This window comes from Ctenocephalides felis, unplaced genomic scaffold (assembly GCF_003426905.1).
Source record: "Ctenocephalides felis isolate EL2017-DRISC unplaced genomic scaffold, ASM342690v1 CF-g0.4_SCAFFOLD_03573, whole genome shotgun sequence".
Lineage (NCBI taxonomy): Eukaryota > Metazoa > Arthropoda > Insecta > Siphonaptera > Pulicidae > Ctenocephalides > Ctenocephalides felis.
Window position 1 is genome coordinate 24676249 of NW_020539727.1, and position 22158 is coordinate 24698406.

General features: G+C 26.4%; 1 protein-coding gene across 1 annotated transcript in view; it reads right to left on the bottom strand.

Moving 5' to 3' along the window:
* The window catches only part of LOC113389131 (amyloid-beta-like protein), a 71015-nt gene extending 57121 nt beyond the window's left edge, over positions 1-13894 (bottom strand). Inside the window, exon 1 of the mRNA XM_026626184.1 lies at positions 13657-13894. Within this exon, the coding sequence (XP_026481969.1) occupies positions 13657-13713 (57 nt within the window). The 5' untranslated portion in view covers positions 13714-13894. The remainder of the gene's footprint in view (positions 1-13656) is intronic.
* Between the last annotated feature and the right edge of the window lie 8264 nt (positions 13895-22158).

The following is a 22158-nucleotide window of genomic DNA, read 5'->3' on the forward strand; positions in this document are numbered from 1 at the left end:
GGAAATTGTGTAACAAAGAGTATTTATATATTTTTTTAGATAAAATTCAACATGTAGGTTCTAGCTCTTCGTTTATATTTGTATGACCACACCTTTGATATATGAAATCATTATTTATACAAAGAAAACAATAAAGATAAACGTTTATGGTTCTATAGACCTCAGATTTATCATTTTGTTTATATATATACATATATATATATATATATAAAGAAAATGATAAATCTGATATATATATATATATATATATATAAAGAAAATGATAAATCTGATATATATATATATATATATATAAAGAAAATGATAAATCTGATATATATATATATATATATATATATATATATATATATATATATATATCTGCAGCAATTTTTCAAATTCAATCAACAAAAACTTCACAAATATTTGTTTATTAATTTTCACAATTTCCATTCCTTCGATTTTATTTTTAAATATTTTTATTTATTTTCCATTGTGTAATGTTTTTGCATCACAGCAAAAAGGTATGTAGGTTAATTTTTTTTATCAAGCCGTTTTTTGCATAACAGCTCCGGAAAAAAGTCCGGATCCCCCGGAAAAGCGAGTCAGGCTCTCTTGACCTGAATATGTGATCGGAATGTATAATGGATATGTAGATGGATGGATCAATAGTGTGATGAATGGAAAAAGAACGTTTTTGAAGTAAAACTTCTTTAGGCGCGACTAGGGTATAAATCCGTACAAATGCAACGGAAGCGCGTTACGGCACATAAGATAAGATAAGAGTCTAGTACCGATGATTCGTCATTCGCTCTCGATAATATCATTTCTATACGGGTCGATTGTGATTGGTCGTCGTGTATGTGAATAGAGATCTGTCGTTGTATGCGTACCGGCATCAACGTTGTATGCGTACCGATATCAACAAGGAAATCGACATAGATAGATAAATAAACATTTTAAAGTTACATCGTGATACAAATCTTGATTTAATGAAAAATGCCTGAATCAGAAGAATATTTTACCCTGTTCCTTGAAATAATAAAACAAATTAAACATTTGTGTCGTGTACTAAACGTAAATTTATTAATTAGAAATTATTTCTATATTATTCGTAGTTTCTATAAATCTTTGAAGTTATTAAAATGGAAAACATTTTTTAGGCGAAACAGATATAACAGCTGTTCAAAAAATGTATGCTCAAGCAGTCAATGAATGTATGCTAATTTTAATAACACGAAGTTCTTTAAACACAATTACATGATGAGTAAAGTTGCTAAAAATATTTTTACATCATTGTATTGTATGAAGAAGTTTTTGATAATTTAGTTAGCTATAAAATTGTCTAAGATAGTATATACATCCCACATCTAATTTAGGAATTATCAAGAATTTTTCAACCAAAATCACTATATTTGCATATTATTATTAAACATAAAGTGCAGTATATGCTATGTGAAAAGCAATTTATTAATATAAATATTAATTTCACAACACTTTATTATATGAAAAACTTTTAGATAATTTTGTTAGCTATAAAATTGTCAAAGACAATATATAAATGCTATTTCATTTCTCTAATGAAGGTTCATTTCTAAATGCTAATTACAATGACAAACTGATCATTTCACATTTGAAGTATGACTTTAATTACATTATTGTTTTTAAATATTATACATATTTTTAATACTATTATAAATATATAATTCATAATTTATCATTATATTAATGTGTATAATGGTCGACACTAATAAATGTGTGCATCACGAGTTTTACCATATTACTAAGAAACATTATTCAAAATTGTTATATGATGTATTTATTTTTACTTAAATGCCATCTTGTACAGTAGAAAATAAGTTTTACTTCAATCGCGTGTGAACCTTACGCGCGTTCTTTTATTTATAAGAATAAAAATACATCAATTAGCCATGTCAACTAAAAATTTCTATCAGCCCTCCCATTAATCTCACATCATGACCACAACAGTTTATTATATGCAGTTGAGTTTGTAATTTTATAGGCATATATATATATATATATATATATATATATATATATACACATTTGTATATTTGAATATAAATTCAAAACTCTCTCTCGAAAGCAGCAATTTTATGAAATTGCGTCCCTGAAGTGCGTCAAATGCAGCTGACACTTGACTTGTAATTATGAACTGTTTTGGGAACTCGAAATTAACGATTTCTGGTTTAATAAACACCAAACATGTATACATTTAATTTTATAATATACACATATATATATATATATATATATATATATATATATATATATATTCAATATATATTTTACGACTATTGGGAATTGGCTAAGTACAGAAAATCCATTTGACATCTGCGTGGATTCTGTTTGCTCAATAAGAGTAAATTCTTTCTTTTTCTCTATTATATATATATATATATATATATATATATATATATATATATATATATCGAGTGCTATTTGCAATGAGAAACTGCAATTACTCTAATAAGATTCCAACGAGGACGAAATAAAATCAAATAGGAATCAAATAAATGAATTGCTGCGTTCGGATTAAACAGATAAATAGAGATACACAGTTTGGATAAACGAAACTAATTTAATTTATATATATATATATATATATATATATATATATATATGTATATGTATATTTAATTTTAGTTAAAAAGTCGGACGTTACATCAATAAAAATAGTATGAGAGTTTTTAGAAATTTATTTAAAATCCATACGTTTCGGCTAGCATCTTATCTTCATTCAGTGGCAATCAATTTAACTATAAAAATTAAAACTAGATAAATAATATATAAGAAATTTCACAAAAAAACAAAAATAATAATAATAATAATAATAATAATAGTAAAACACAATTTTGTATCCTAAATATGGCATATGAAAACATTTTTAATCCATGGTATGAGTATGTGCACATTGATAAAACATATATTTTTTAAAATCACAGATGGTAAAACACACAAATAAACATGATAACTTAACAAACTAGTCAAAACTATGTATTTACTGTTCGGAGTTTAAGATAGAAATGTCACATGAAGCAGATTTTAGCATGTGTTCAAACTTTACGGGAAATTGAAAAAGCGATGGGATCTTGTCATTTTTTAAGAAATTTTGACACGCTATTAAGAAACCACGTGTTTGTTTCGTTCGTCTGTCGAAGCGTTTATTTATGACCCTGTCGTTATGCAATTGCAAAAACAACCCCTCAGCGAATCTTATTTTAATTGCGTTTTCTTCAAAATGTAAAATTTTTGGCCTGAAAAAATCTATATTATGGTTAAAATTAATAATGTGCTCGGTTGGCATCGTCTTAAATTGTTTGGGATTTTTTGAGTTACTTTTATGTTGATGAAGACGTTTGCTCAGGTTTTGGCGAGTTTCTCCGATATAAAAAAATGGCAATTATAGCAATTAATCTGATATACCAAATTCCTGAGGCGGTCAGAATTAAATTTAGATTTAATTTGTAAAAATTGAACTAAGGGTTGTATCGCAATTACATACCAACAAAATGCTACATTGTTGGAATAGTTTTTTCCACGAAAAATATAAATCTTTTGTGAATATAAATTTGTGTGTTTTACCATCTGCGATGAAAAAAAATATATATATTATCAATGTGCACATACTCATACCATGGATTAATAATGTTTTCATATGTTATATTAGGATACAAAATTGTGAGTGTTTTTTATTAGCATTATTATTGTTTTTATATAAAATTTACATATTATTTACGTAGTTTTAATTTTTATAGTTGAATTGATTGCCAGTGAATGAAGGCTAAGATGCTAGCCGAAACGTATGGATTTTAAATAAATTTCTAAAAACTCTCATACTATTTTTATTGATGTAACACCCGACTTTTTAATACAAATTAAATATATTATATCAACATCAAATTCAAGACTATTCAAATATGTATATATATATATATATATATATATATATATATCTTAATCTTATAAAATAATTGTAATATTTCTAAAAAATAAAATATATATTTGTATATTTCTTGTTGTTAAAAATGCACAAAAGAAATCAAATCGAATTTTCTGTAGGCGTATACTCTCAATAATATACATAAATATTTATATATTTATATATAACAATAATTTACTGAAGAATGTTATAATAAATATAAATAAATGATGTCAGACTTAGTGCAGGCTGAAAGTCAAGGAAATAAATCAGATGACAACACCATATTATAATTCTTACTAAAAAAATACAAAAATGCTTGTTAGTAAATGAAATAATTCGAATATTGTTATAATAATTAAATTAACAAAAATGTCAAAATATAGGAAAAAATATTCGTATAGTTATAATTTTCAAAAAAGTATAGTTGAATGAAACATCAACAATTCGGTAAAACGTCAACAATATTTGGGAAATAAAATTTATAAGGAATAAAATTATATAGAATTATTTGCAATTCTAAATTATATTATAAATGAATGTCAATTTTTTTGTGAAGACATAGGTTTATATAATACGTATATATATATATATATATATATATATATATATATATATACCTATATAAATTCAAATTCATCCATTTGAATAAAAATTTTCCAAGCATAAAATTGCTTTTCCTTCACATGTCTATCTTTCTATCTATAAATATAAATCATTCTAAAAAAGCTCTTTTTGCCATATGAATAATATTAAAAATCATAATACAATATAATATAAATAAAAATAAAACCATATTAATATAAATATAAATATATAAATATAAATATATAAATATAAATATATAAATATAAATATAAATATATGAATATAAATATATAAATATAAATATATATATATATATATATATATATAAATATAAATATAAATATAAATTGTAGAAAGTAAAAATAATAGTATGAATAAAAATAAAAATAAAAAAAAAATTACGGTTATATTAAATATAAAAGTGAGATATGTGTTTTTGAAGTAAAACTTCTTAGGCAACGATTTTATTGGTTATTCGTTATTAATTTATCGAAAGTAAGTGTACTACTATATAATTTATAACTTTTGAACTAATTATGGAAACTGAATAGTGTCTTCGACAAATTTGTTTAAAACTTAACCACATTTAACTTTGTCTAACATCCAAAAATCCTAGAACAACTCGGTATACTCACAAATGACAATAGAAAATGAAAAATATTCTCTACGACCTTTAAACCACATAATAATAATGCTCATATAACAAAGGTACATTTGTTTATCATCTAAACTATTTGTTTAAAGTAACTTATGTATTTGGCAAATTTGTTCAAAATTTAACGATCTTAAACTCTGTCTAACATTCAAAAATCCTACAACAACTCGATATACTCACAATTGAAAATAGAAAATGAAAAATATTCTCTACAAACTATAAACCAGATAAATCTCGTATAACAAAGGTACATTTGTTTATAAAATTACTTATATCTTCTAAACTATTTGTTTAAAGTAACTTATGTATTTGGCAAATTTGTTCAAAATTTAACAATCTTTAATTTTGTCTAACAACAAAAAATTCTAGAACAACTCTGTATACTCATAAATAGCAATTGAAAATGAAACCATATTTGGCTTCATTTAAGTATTTAATAAATAAAGTTTACAGATGTTTTATTTTGTTCTTGAAGATTTTTTTCAATGTACTTCTATTATATTTTTACAAAACATCTACAATAGACCAATTTGTTGTAATTTTGTACGGTTTATTATTTAAACAAAATAATTTATTACATATTTTTTTTACGATGAAGAAGATCTTTGAACAACATGAATAATACACCAAGGTCTTTTGTTCCATTATAATTCAAGTAATGTATGAAACGCCTTTAGAATTGTTAATAACAATTATTATAATAACAATTGCTACTTAAATATATCATAATAATTATTTATAATGATTTTAAAGGTCAGATTGATTAAATTCGAAAAAATGTATGGTTTACTCTTACCAATGGGTTAAGAATATGTATTATCTTCTGCATTTTCGTAAGAAAATGATAATCGATTTCCAAAGTGATTTATAAGTACACCGACTCGCTGTAGGGCATTATAATATTAGACAATATTGTAGACAATTAAATTTTATAAAAATTTGCTAAATATTTCATCCAAATTAGACAAACTGTTTAAAAGTTACAACAGATAGAGTAAGCAAAGGCATAAACGAATCTAAAATTAACTTTAACTCCTATATTAAAAAAAAAAAAAAAATGTTCTCCAAGAGGATTTTTAAGTACACCGAGTTGTTGTAGAGCTTTATAATATTAGACAATATTATAGATTAATTAATTTTGCATAAATTTCCCATACATTTCATTTAAATTAAACAAATCGTTTATAAGTTATGAGTAATATTAAATAAGCCATACATATATCTGCGGCTCTCCCAATTAGATATGCTACAAGTGTCATTCCGACGTGTGACACGTGTCATTTTGACACATGACACGTGCTATAATATTATAACACGTCCTATGCACATTGCACTTTGGATAAATCAATAATTAACCCACAGTACTATTTATAGTACAACGGGGAATAATTTGAAACTCGTTTGGGCATTTATTATATCTCTTGTAACTTTTAAACTATTCGTCTGATATAATTGAAATATTTAGCAAATTTGTTCAAAATCAAATTATCTATATTAGTTGCTAATAACAAAATGTCCTACAGCAACTCGGTATACTCATAAATCGCTAAAGAAAACAAAAACACAAATAGTGCAATTATTATTTATATGACTTATAACTTCTAAACTATTTATGCTAACTAATTGGTTTATATGGCAAATTTGTTGTAAATTCAATAATCTACAACATTGTCTCATATCAAAAAGCTCTACGACAACTCGGTATACTCAAAATTGCTGTACTAAATTTAGTATTCAAGACAAAGCCCGAAATGCAACGAATCTAGAACAAATGAATTAGCTAAATCGGCTCCGTCAGAGATTACACGAAAAAGATAGGGCCGAAATTTTTAAGAACGATTTTAAAGTATACCGAGTTGTCCAAGAACATTATAATGTTAGACAATATTATTTATTATTTAATTTTGAATAAATTTGCCAAATATACTAATTAGTTTCCATTCATAGTTTACAAGTTATTGATGAAATATTATATAAATATCTGAAACCTCAAAAATAAGAAATACAGAAATGTAGAAAGAATTTCTTTTTAGTAGAAGAAATAATTTTTTATTTAGTTTATACAAATTATCTCTTAACACTTTTTTCCTTTTGATAAGAAAGAAAACAGATTAAATTTCGTGTTTTATTTACACAAGTCGACCACGTGTTCCCAAAATAAACATTTGTGATTAAAATTAGGTGAATGCCCGGGAAAAGGGACACAGGTATATATATATATATATATATATATATATATAAATTTTTATTTTTGCCAAAATCGATACTAATAGTAAGTCACCACTCACCAATTAGCATTTATATACTCCATATATAATATAACTTTTGAAATACTCGAATAAAATATATAAGATATTTGGCAAATTTGTTCAAAATTCAATAATCTATAATATATTCTAACACCATAACACTCTACGGCAACTCGGTATACTTAAAAATCGCTTTGAAAAACAAAAAATGAATTCAAGACGTTTATAACAATGTAGCTCGTATGAGTAATATTTTTGCATGCAATTATTATAACTCTTGTAACTTTTAAACCGTTTGTTTAATTTAAATTATGTATATGGCAAATTTGTTTAAAATTCAATAATGTATAATATTTTCTAACACCATAACACTCTACAGCAACTCGGTATACTTTAAAATCGCATTCAAAAACAGAAAATGAATTTAAGACGTTTACAACAATGTAGCTCCTATGAGTCATTATTGCATGCAATTATTATAACTCTTGTAACTTTTAAACCGTTTGTTTAACATAAATGAAATATTTGGCAAATTTGTTTAAAATTTAATAATCTATAATATTGTCTAACATAAAAATGCTGTACAACAACTTGGTATACTCAAATTTTAACATTTGGATAGCAAAATATAAAAAATTAGGCCACTGTTAATAATTCAATTGAACTATTTGGATGTTATCCAATTTTATCATGACATATAAATTTATATATATATATATATATATATATATACATATACATACATATAATTATGCAAGTTCATTCATACGATATTAAATTTCATAAAATCAGCAAATGGTATGATATAAAAATGCTGACACTTCAGAATTATATTTCTATGTTTAGTATTTATTTTCAAGTATACCGAGTTGTTGTAGGGCATTTTGGTATTAGACAATATTAAAGATTATTTTATTATGTAAAAATTTCCCAAATATTTTATATAATTTAGAGAAACCGTTTAAAAATTACAGGAGATGTAAACAAATGCATATACAGGCAAGAGTATTTCACCTATAGTTTTCAATAATCATTTTAAAGTATACCGAGTTGCTGTAGAGCATTTTGATATTAGACAATATTTTATATTATTTAATTTTAAACAAATTTGCCAAATATTTCATTTACATCAGACGTACAATTTAAAAGTTACAATAAATAAATGCATATATCAATCGTGATCCAGAATCTATTACTACTATGTTCGAATTTCCTTAATAATTCGATGTCGAAATCGTTTTTAGTGCTGTTTTTTTGCACAGACATAATTTATTAAACGATTTAGCCGATGGCTATTATAAAAACTCGATTCGCAATAATTTCGAACGATATTCTTAAGTTTAAAATGCAGATGGTAACAATTTTTACATACATATATGTATATATGTAAATTGTAGTCAATGCAGGTAGATACATGGAAAACCAAAGATTGTCAAACTGTGGGAAACATAGTTATATTGTGTATATTAAGTAGTTAAAAATCATATTTAAAACTATTGGAAAAAAATATAGAATTTTAACAAAATTATTGCAAAACAAATATATATTTTTGAACAAAAAAAACACTTCCAAAATTACTGCAAAACTAATTATTTATGTAAATGTGTATTAGACAAAATTATAGCTTACAAAATTCAGCACAAATTTACTTTATATATTATTTACCTAAAATTAATACTTTAGATAATATAACATCCTGAATTTTTTTTCCTTTACATTTTAACAATCTATGTATATCTATTTTGTCCTTTACACAGTTTTTTTCAAATATTTCGAAAACCGATAAAAATATCAAAAAGTTGTAAAGTGCAAAGTTGTAGCTAAAAAAATTCTTTACAAAATCGCCTTTTACACAAGTTTTGTGAAATAAGTAGTTTTGAAGATATAACGTGACAAATTTATGCTTTTTATATAGTCAAGACGAAAGTGCACTTTCGAACAAGTAAATTTTTTTCACTTTTTTAGAAATATCTGAAAAACTATAAAACTTATTCGAATAGTATATTATTGTAGCTTATGAAATTTCTTACAAAACTGTTATATATATATATATATATATATATATATATATATATATATATATAGTTACTCTAAAATAAGTAGTTTCGAAGCAATTATTACTTTTAAATCCAACTTGAAAATAGTACATATAACCCACATAATAAACTATAAATTGCATTGTAACTATTTAATTATTATTTAAAATATACCAAGTTGCTGTAGAGTATTTTGTTGTTAGACAAAGTTGTAGATAATTTATTTCTGTACAAATTTGCCGAATGTTTCATTCATTTTAGACCATTAATTTAAAAGATACCGATTATATAAGAAACAAGTGATGTAATTCGTTTAATTACTAGTCTTGGATTGTTTGCATGTTTTCAAATGTTATTTTAAAGTATACTGAGTTGCTGCAGAGTTTATAATATTAAACAACATCATAGATTATTTAATTTTGAACAAATTTGTCAGATATTAAGTTGTCAAATATCTCCCTTCCGCTTTTTTGCTCTTGGTTTATGATACAAAAAGGCGGAAGGGAGATATTTGACAACCTTATATTTTACATATTTTAGACGAACAGTTTAGTTTAGACAAATGATATGCCTAAATATTTTTCACACATGATTTCATCCTTCATCCAGGTATCAATATACCTGTCTATAGACAGATTGTTCTTTCACCTTGAATTTTCTCTTTTTAAATGAACTACTACCTGAACCACATTTTTTTAACATGTGTCAATAAAAAAAAAGATAAAATGCATTTGTGTTTGTGTGAAAACGGCCATGTGTTTTAGTAATTGATATTAATGGCAACATGATGTGAAGTTTTGGGCGTATTATGTTCTAAAATATTTGGTTTAGAAGAATTTTGTAAAAGAAAAATGTGTAAAGAATTTTATTAGCTACATTTTTGTCTATTGCACTTTTGGTGTAAGTTTTCTGGTTTTGGTGTAAGTTTTCTGGTTTTTGTAAAATTTTGGAGTAAGTAAAAAAAAATTACTTCAAAAAGTACCAATAAATTCACGATGAATAAGTACGTACATATTTTCTATATATTTTATAAGTTATAATTTTGTCTAATACACTTTCGGTATATTTTTCCTGGTTTTTGCAACATTTTGGAAAGAGTGAAATAATGCACCTAATGCAATCCCTTGTAACTTTTAAACTATTAGCTTAATTTCAATGAAATATTCGGCAAATTTGTTCAAAATTAAATTATCTACAACTTTGTCTAACAACAAAATTTTCCACAGCAACTCGGTATACTTAAAAATTAATATTGAACAACGTTGTTATTTGAACACCTCATTAATGCATTACCTATTTTTATTTATTTATTTATTATTATTATTGTTATTTTTTTTCATTTATTTCTGTGATTATTATTATTATTATTATTATGTGTAATTTAGCCATATAACTCATAGGGTATGTAAATAACTCTGATTGTTATATAATATGAAAATAAAAAAAAATTAAAAAAAATTAATGCATTACTTTTGTATATTTAACATAACTCTTAAATCACTCGATTAATGTAAATGATTTATTTATATGATTTGTTTGAAATTGAATAATAAACAATATTTTCTAACAACAAAATACTCTACAACAACTCGGTATACTTATAAATTGCGATCAAAGGAAGTCCATATAAGTCTTTGCAATTAATTAATCACCAAGCCAAATTAGGAATTCTTTAAAAATTTGCTAATTAGCATTCGGACGTTTTTTTTACGTTGACAGAATAATTATAATTGAATTTTATTTATTTAATTTAGGCCCTACTAAATTGTAATTGTAAAAATACTCGACTTGGGAAAAAAATTTGGGCGAAAAAAATTGGGTATATTTTTCAGATTTTTGCAAATATTTCGATTATTTTTTTTTGATTTATTATTCATAGCAAGCTTATTTATTATTTCAAGATCTGATTGTAATATTTAAAAAATACATTAGATAAAATTGTAGCTTATAAAATTTTGAATAATATTGCCTTTCACATATAAATGATAAAATAAACAATTTTCAAGAAATTACTAAATTTAAATGGACATTGATAAAAAAAACGTATTTAAATTGGGGGGTGCATTTTTTCGGCTTATCGCAAATATTAGGTTGTCAAATATCTCCTTCCGCCTTTTTGTATGTAACCAAGAACAAAAAAGCGGAAGGGAGATATTTGACAACCTAATATTTCAAAAACCCGTTAAAATACATTAAAAACATATTAGACAAAATTAAAGCTTATAAAATTCTTTATATGAATGTCTTTTATATAAATACTCTAAAATAAACAGTTTTGAAGATATGACCAACTTTAATGCACTTTAACCGTAACCTAAAAAATAAATAATTCTATGTCAATAAAAAATTAGGTGCATTTTTTCAGTTGTTTTTGCAAATTGTTCAAAAACCGAGTGTAATACATAAAAAATATATTAGACAAAGTTGTAGCTTATATAATTTTGAATAAAACTGCCTTTTACCTTATAAATGTAAAATGAACAGTTTTGGAGATACGACTAAATTTATATTACAAATACTACAAATTAACGAGTTTTAAAGATACGGCAGATGTTAGTCGCAATAAAAAGTTAAGTGCATTCTTTCAGTTTTTTGCAAATTGTGTAAAAATTGGTAAAAATACACAAAAACCATATTAGACAAAGTTGTTGCTTATAAAATCCTGAACAAAACTGCCTTTTACACTATAAAAGTAAAATAAACAGTTTTGTAGATATAATTAATTTTATAGATATATTAATTTATTTTTTTATTTAATAACACCAAAGGTGGTATGTGCTATAAATGCTAGTAGCAACATAGTACACGCGCCACCATCGAGCACATTTCTTTAGTTTTTTGCAAATATGTCAAGAATCGGTAAAAATACTTGAAAATCATACTAGACAAAGTTTTAGCTTATGAAATTCTAAATAAAACCTTCTTTTACACAAACACTCTAAAATAAGTAGTTTTTAAGATAAGACCGATGTTATTCCAATATTGGTACAGACATATTGTACAGCTTATATGAAACCTATATTGAAAAATATATGTGAAGACAATGTTTTGATAAAAACAAACAAATTGTGCACATTGTATAAAAATATAAGCGTTGATATGAAAAATTAACATTTACCAGTTTGTAATAAATTTATAACAATCAAAATGTATTAAATATATTTATATTATAAACCAGCAAACCCGACGAACTCCGTTTCGCCACCAGATGGTTTCGTGAGAAAGATGAAGAAATTTTTTGTTTGTTTTATATTTCAAAAGGAAAAAAATGATTCTATTATACAACAGTAATGAATTTATTTCGATTACAAAAATGAATTGTTTTTGAGTTGAACTTCTCTAAGTAAATGAAAGTGAATCCGCAAATTATCCGTTTCATTGAAGTGCTCTTTGGTAAACCACATTTTTTGTTTTCTGGTCTGACGTTAACACAAACAAAGCGGATGGTTTTCCAACTCGTGAACAGGCAACGTATAACTGCCCATGTGAAAAACAATGATTTTCTAAATAATCTATTTGAAATTTATCCCGCAAACACTAAGCGATTGGCCTTGCGACTTGTTATTGCGAACGCAAAAAAATTGCAATTGTTTGAAGTCAAACGGAAGACCAGTCGGAATCATTGGTATGTCACCAAATCGCCAGCAATTTTTGATTGAATTGTGAAATTCAGTGCGTGTACATCATTATTCTTTGCGGCAAGAATTGCTCGTTGACTTAACCAAGAATAATTCTGATAATTCTCACTAATGTCATTACTCAAATTTTTAATTACGGTAATAAATAAAATTTCTGAATAATGAAATAATACTAGAAAAACAATAAAATATAACAAAATAACAATATTAGAAATAATAAGATAATAATATTGAAATTCCAGCAATTTGCATTAGGGCACGATGCCATGCACCACTAATTTTCTTAGCTATAAACCTTATAAATCGGTTCGTGTGTTCTGGAGTTATTTCGTCAGGAAGGAAAATCCGACTTATTTTTATATATATAAAAGAATAATAAAATAATATAATAAATGAGAATTGTGTGTACACCTTGTATACACATTGAGAGTAAAAATCTCCGACACACCTTTAACAGGTGTAAACTTTCTTCAAGTATTTGATATACTAAAATTTTATAACATATATATATATATATATATATATATATATATGTATATAAATAATTTTTTTTATTATTTCTACTTACATTAGTTACAGCCAGCAGTCCAATATAAAAAGCCAATACACCGAACGCGTACGGCATGGTCGTCGTCACTTTCAAAGCAACAAATGCACCACTGGAATTTATTTATTTATTTATTCAACACCAAAAACAAAGTCCTTTATTCTTTATTACACCCACTAAAGCACACACTTTAATAAATCGATTACCAATAATTTTTATAATTTTATTTATTACTTTTATTCAAAGAACTTACAAGAGAAGAGAGGTTCGTTCTGCGTATTCTGTTCTGGCCGGAGCGCAGCGCACAGTGACGGAGCGTTGAGTCGGGTCAGAGAGAGACGGGGAGAGCCGAAGGCGACGTCTTCGACCGGCGAGAGAGGGATGCAAGATCAGGAATTTAGGCGAGGGCGGCTGGAAGGGGCAAGAGGAGGGGAGGTTGTGCGCATGCGTATACAGGTGAGTCGGTTAAGGCTGCGTTTATAAGGGATATGGAGAAGGAATAGGTGTAAGTGGTATTGTGCCTTAAGGCGAATTGCTGGAACTTCCCGTACCGTAATGGGATATTCGAGAAATTTTAAACGTTTTCAAATATATTATTACAAATACTCTGTAACTTTCATTATTTTTGCTATCTTGTTTGTTATATCTGAGCAAATCAAATGTAAATTATAAGGCTGCGTTTATAAGGGACATAGAGGAAAAAGGCTAGGTGTAAGTGGTATTGTGCCTTAAAGCAAGATGTATTTTTAACTTTCCGAAGGAGAAGTTTATGTCATTCTGAATCAAATGAGACCAAATTTGGAAAAAGTATGTGTGTGTGTATGAATAAATGGACGTTTTCTTTAAAACGGCTAGACCGATTTTAAAAATTCAAAAGCTTTTCGATGTATCGCGATTAGGACTAGCGTTTATCAATTTTGCGCGACGATCAGCCAAGCCGTTTCTTTGCAAATAGCAAAAAAGTGAAAAAGAATTCGTCCACTTTTTAGCCCGCAATTCTGAATCGATTTTGGAAATAAACTAGTGGTGTATGGCATCATGCCTTAAGGCAAATTGCCCGTACCGTAATGAAATATTCGAGAAATTTTAAACGTTTTCAAATATATTATTATTACATTATTTTTGCTATCTTGTTATATCTGAGCAAATCAAATGTAAATTATAAGGCTGCGTTTATAAGAGACATAGAGGAATAAGGCTAGGTGTAAGTGGTATTGTGCCTTAAGGCAAGATGTATTTTTTCCCCCATGATAGTTTTTGAGTATGAATTTCTAGCAGTTCTAGTTTTTTAAATATACCAATGTAGTAGTTTTACCTCATATTACTATAACTAGTGGTGTATGGCATCGTGCCTTAAGTCAAATTGCTGGAACTTCCCGTACCGTAATGAAATATTCGAGAAATTTTAAACGTTTTCAAATATAATATTACAAATACTGTAACTTTCATTATTTTTGCTATCTTATTATATATGAGCAAATCAAATGTAAATCATAAATCAATTTAGCACCAGAGCATTAACAATCGTCATTTCATTTCGAATTCAATTTAAAAAAAAAATAGTTGCCTAATTTGCACAAAATTGAAAAAGTGCTCGCGTATAGTTACAGTCTAAATGCATTTGCAAACAATTCTGTGCGACATTTTCACTTATACTGTGCTTAGCTTGGCGGCATTTTCACATTTTTCAATAGTTTTCACAAAATTCGTATTGGAAAAATGTTCCAGTACTTACACAGTCTAAACGCACTTGGGTAAACATTTGTACCAGGGTGGCGCTTAGACTGTGCTTAGTCTTGGTAATTTTTTGAATTTTTAATTCAAAATTACAACAATATTTTATGGAAAATAAAAAAAGATGTAATAATTTTTTATCCTCAAAAGCAATTGTTTTGACAATACAAGCAGAAAGTTTTTGAGATCATTCAAATCGGACGCTTAGTTCACTCAAAAACTGACATTTTTTGCACATTTAGCTCTGTATCTTCGAAATGGCGGGACCTGTCTTTGCCAAAAACTAATCACCACTTCTCTCAATCATTACAAATTGAATGTTTTTTAGATTATTCAAATCCGATACTCCTTTCTCTCAAAAACTCGATTTGTATTTTCTGCACTCTTTGCTCCGTATCTCCGTAACGGCTGGACCTGCCTTCGCCAAAAACTAATCAGCACGTCTCCATATCAATAGGGATCGAATGTTTTTTAAACCATTCAAATCGGTTGATCCGTGCGCTCAAAAACGTGGATGAAAAAATGCGGACATACGAGGTCTGTTCAAAAAGTACCCGGAATTTTCGTTTTTTCAAAAAAATATTTATTTATTCGTCTACATTAATGTGGTCCCCTTCAAAGTAGTCCCCCCCAGATATAATACACTTATGCCAGCGTTTTTTCCAATTTTCGAAGCACCCTTGATATTCACTTTTTGATATGTCCTTGAGCACTCTCAGCGATTCGGCCTTTATTTCTTCAATCGAGGAAAACCGCCGTCCTTTCATGGGTCTCTTCAACTTTGGGAATAGGAAAAAGTCACACGGAGCCATATCTGGTGAATTTTTGCACTTTGCAACACTTTATTTCATTTTTTACGCAAAATTTAATACAAATTCTTTGACTTTTCAATTCTTCCATTGTAAAAATCGCCGAGCTCAGAAAAAACACGTCGAACCTTAGCGACTACCACAGACAAAGTAAACAGTGAATATAGCTGAAAATTTCATCATACTTTAGGGGCATGTATACCAACACAATGAAAAAAAATTTTGACAATCAGACACTCCAGACCCGCGAAATTTAATTATTAGTAATTCCGGGTACTTTTTGAACACACCTCGTACATACATACACACACACATCCATTTTTCTGAGGTATGCCAGTAAAATGTTCAGAAACCTTCAAAACGTCGAGAAATGCAAAAATTCAGGAAAATTGCTGAAGTAAAACTCTTGATCTTTTCTAAATGTTTATTGCACGTGTCTATAAATTATATATATATATATATATATATATATATATATATATATTTAATGTTTTTATAAAAGTGCTTTTAGTGTCTTTTTAAAAATACAAAACCCCTTAAATTATTAAATAGTTTTAGTTATTAATAAGACATTTTGGTGCAAAAAAATTTAGAAAATTAGATCAAACCAATACAATATAATGTCACATTTACTATATATTGTTTACTAATATAATATGATGCAATTATTACCTTTTATCTTGTAATATTTTAATATTATTATATAATAAAATCGATAATTATCAATAGGTATAAATCTAACAATTCAAATAATTACCTAAAATCGTTTTAAATCCAAATAAAACGATGCTTTTTATAATTTCTTGGTAAAGAAATTTTTAAAGCACTTGATAACGTCTTCACAACTTTTCTGAAAATGAAAAATATATTATACATTAAATATTATAAATAATAAATAATTAAGTAATAATATAATATAATATATAATTTGTTAAGTCTAAAATTGCAAATCGAATATGCAAGATGGTTACATTTTTTTACTTTTGGCTCTATAGTCTTAAATTTTGTGAGAATACTCCCCTGTTATTATATATCAATAAAAAGATAATAAAATTTACTATCAGTCTGTATATAATAGTTAATAACATTTGGAACAAAATATTACAAACTTATATACAAAATTATAAACTCGATATACTTTAAAACAGATCAAACTGCAACATATTTTTTCTGTAACTTCTAAACCGTTTGTCCAAATCAAATCAAATATTCTACAAATTTGTTCTAAATTAAATAATCTATGACCCTACATCAACTCGGTATACTTTGTAGAGGAAAATTTCGTTGTGAACGCGTCGGAAATTCGTGGAAATCCGTTTTCCATTGCGCATAGGGGTGCGCGCAGGCGATCGATTCTCGACTTTGGTATTTCTTTGCACGACGACGACCCCTTCCGAATATAAATATATATATATATATATATATATATGTATATATATATCTGTATATATATATATATATATATATATATATATTCGATCTATGCGCAAAACAACCCCCGAACACACAATTGCGTACAGGGTAGAATGTTCTCTAAAGTACGCATACATTTAAATCGAAAACATACTTATGGACTACGCCACTGCACGATCCTATCTATGACGATTTTAGAAAGGGCGCTGAAGGAAAATATATGCCTCAATAAATTTTCTGTCAAAATTTCACTTTCCTATTTGTATTAATACGTCCTGGAGAGCTCTTCAAACATGACAGTATAAAATATGTTATACGTATAGTACTTGGTCAAGAAAAGTATTTAAATTCTATACTAGGACTAAAAATTAATAAAAATGTAGTACTACATTTTAAAGTATATAGTTTAAGTATATTTCTTGCAAAATTTTAGAATTGTGTTTATATAAATACGTCCTGCAGAGCTCATCAAACATGAGAGTATTTGTCATGTAAAATATTTTATACGTTTAGTACTTGGTCAGGAAAGTTATTTAAATTCAATACTAGGACTGAAAATTAAATAAAATGTAGTACTACATATTGAAGTATATAGTTTAGGTATATTTCCTGCAAAATTTTAGAACTCTGTTTATATAAATACGTCCTGCAGAGCTTGTCAAATATGAGAGTATTCCTGATCTAAAATTTTTTATACGTTCAGTACCTGTTGTGAAAAAGTATTTAAATTCAATACTAGGACTGAAAATTAAATAAAATGTAGTACTACATATTGAAGTATATAGTTTAAGTATATTTACTGCAAAATTTCAAGATTCTCTTTATATAAATACGTCCTGCAGAGCTCTTCAAATATGAGAGTTTTTTATCTAAAATATTTTATATGTTTAGTACTTGGTCAAGAAAAGTATTTAAATTCAATACTAGGACTGAAAATTATATGAAATGTAGTACTACATATTGAAATACATACTGTAGTTATTTTGTCTTTAAAGTTTCATTATCCTAGTGTAAATAATACGTTCTGAAGAGCTCTTCAAACATGATAAGATTGTTCTATGGTATTGTTCATATAACATATTATGTAGGTTTAGTACTTGTTACAGAAATGTATTAAAATTCAATACTATTACTAGAAATTAAAAAAATGTAGTACTACATATTAAAGTACATACCTTAATCATATTTTCTTTTAAGTTTCATTATGCTATGATAATTAATACGTCCTGCAGAGCTCTTTAAAAGTTAGAATAAAAGTGTATAAAAGGAACCAAGGCTTCATATACAGTTTGCTAATTTGAACGATTTTTTTAATATTAGTTTGTTCCAAATATTATATAGACTCATAGTAAATTTTATAAGCTTTCTATTGATATATAATAACAGGGGTGTATTTTCACAAAATCTAAGACTATAGGGCCAAATGCAAAAAAATGTAACCGAATAAACCACCCCTCATGTTCGATTTCTAATTAAACGATCAACAACTTGTTACTATACAAATTACTATTATAATTATTATAAATTACTATATATTATTACAATTGATGTTATTGATTATTAATACTACTTTTTTCTCAATTTTTACCTTACTAGCTACCCTACTAACAATTTACCAACACATTAAACTGTCTCTTCAGGTACAATACTCATACAAAAAACCTCACATCTTAGGAAAATGGGTTGAAATGGGGTGAAACTAGGGCTAGAACAAGGAAAATTGGGAAAATATTTGTGGAAAATATCATAAAATCTTGAGGGAATACAAATATGGGAAAAAATGTGGGAGAAATTCAAGAAAATTGGGTTTGACACAGGAAATGTAATTTGGGGCATTTTTTTGATATTTAAGTCTCATATTTTGTTGAAACTTATTAAATAACACTTTTATTTTTATATACCAATGAAAAGCTAATAAAATTCACTATAAGCCCTTATATATAAGTTAATAACGTTTAGAATGAAATTATATACTAAAAAATCGCTAAACTTTAAACTTGATAACCGATTGATAAATTCGACATCGTATTATTAAAAATAATTAATAGTAATTCATTAATTCTAATTTAAAGAAAAAATCATTCAAAAGCTTAAACACTCTAATGTTCCAACTAATATTGTTTAAAATATATACTTAATAAAAATATTTAGATATATATATATATACTAGCTGACCCGACAGACGTTGTTCTGTACCCATTCCTACAATTTTTCAATATTTTATACTAATATTTACTGCTTAGTTAAAAATAATAATTACTGTTTTTTGAATTACTATTTACACCAATATATGAGTGATGTTGAATGTAGAACTGTTTCAAATAAAATGATTGTTCTCAATTCCCACACTTTAATTATTCATTTAACAAATATTAAAAAATGTTCAATAAAATTGTATATTAAAAATTATACACTGCGACTTATAGAACAAATTTATTTCCAATAGCTCAATTTATTTTATTGCATTTAAGGGTTATATAGTATTTTTAGTCATACCTGTAGATGTGGATGTATAAATGAATGATTTTTTGTTTATTCACGACTAAAACATTGATTTTCCAAATTTATCACACTAAAAATGATCGTCTGCCTTTGTGATTTATGGTCATAGCATAAGATACACGTGTTGAAAATTGAAATCTTTTAAAAAGTACAACAAATTCAGAAAGAATTAATATATAGCATTTGCGACAAAGGTGCAATATCACCTTTTATTTTTCTACCCAAAATAATTGCTTCAATAATGCTGCCTATAATTTTTATAATTTCGTACCATATTTGAACTGGCTTTTAGTAATTTTAATATCTAAATTACATTTTTTTCTCCCATAAATCAATATTCATTATTGTTTAAGTTTATATTTGAAGTGAATTAATTTGTCAAATCCTGTTCACATGTGCTCTATTCAACTTACGATCAACAACATTATTGCTCTGTGAATTTTTCTACTGTGCTCCAATTTACTTGATATTTTGGAAATAGGCTAATCTTTATCTTAAGTTCAAAAGTGAAAACAATTTGCACTCCGTCACCATCCACCGCAATAAATGGATTATTACTCTTTTAATTATGATTTTATCAGAACTTGTAATACACTATTTTAAAGGTGATTAAAGAGCTACAACTTTCTATATCATAAATTTTACCGTAACTTCTCTTATTGTGAAACGGCGAAGGGTTAAAAGGCTCGAAAGACCTCTGGTTGGACAGCCGCGCATCCTTAATTAAAACCTCTATCAATATTTGTGTAATGGAAAAATAATAAACAACAATAATAAGTCAGAAAAATACCTCGAATTTTCATATATATATATATATATATATATATATATACTTTTATACGTATTCTTTCAGAATTATTATAATGAGAATTTGGATGTTTTTTTTAATTTTTTTTTCATAAAATCATGAGTTTTTTGAAAATCGTTTGTACTAAAGTTGTGGTATTTTCTATATCCATATATCCATCAAGATCTCTTTAACCAAGTTAATTCTAAATGAAATACGATTATTTTTAAATTTGTTGGAAATGGCACTGAAAAACTATTTGATTTAAATGAAAAAACATTATATGCGTCTTTTATTTGCATGATAGTTTACTCATTTTACACGCAGAAGTACTCATTTTAAAGCTTATTTTGAGCACTATAAAAACCTATTTTCATATCTAGCCTAATAATGTTCCTAAAACACTATAAAATAGCGATTTATTAAGATTTTAATTGATATAATTTTGTACATTACATGATTTTCGTTAAAATGTATATTTTTGAAGATATTAGCAAAAAATGATGAAAAACGCAAAAAAGAAACAAATTTTCAGTATCCAGTAACTTGAAAAGTATTTACTTTTCTGAAAAACATTATTAAACATTTTTCTCTTATAATTAGTTCTTTTATCGATACCCAACGTTATTTTGAAAAAAAAAAAAATTACTTTAATAAATTGTTTTCACTTCTGAAGAGTAAGATGAACCTAGTTCCAAAATTCCAAACGAAATGGAAAACAGTAAAAAAAGTTCAGACCGAAAGCGCTCCATTGTGCAAATATTCCGTATCCAATGACAAACATATGAATTTTTGACACAATGAAACTTGTAAATAATTTTTTTTGTATTGTGACTTAGTATAGTAAGGCAAAACGACTGCAAATTGAATATTTGCACGAATTCGTACGGCGAAATTGTTCGCAAAGTGCGTAAACAAAATTATTGCAAGCAAAAGCATACCACGCGCACGTTGAGAACACGATTCGCCGTGCGCGTCAGTCGCATGCGCAGACTGTCAGACTCATGTTATATTATTTGCATCTTATATTAATTTAATTTTTGGCACATCTCAGCTGCTTTTCGGCATTAATAATGTAGACATTACATTTTCCTTATTCATAATCATGAATTTATTATATTTTAATATTGCCTTAGCCTATAAGTGAATAGAAATGTTTGGCAAATGACAGTCTTCAATTGTTTTAATGTCAAATTAAGCTTCAAATATTTTCAAGGGCGAACAATGATAAGCGGTTTTTTGTAATTTTTTCTATTTATTTCTACAATCTAACTATAT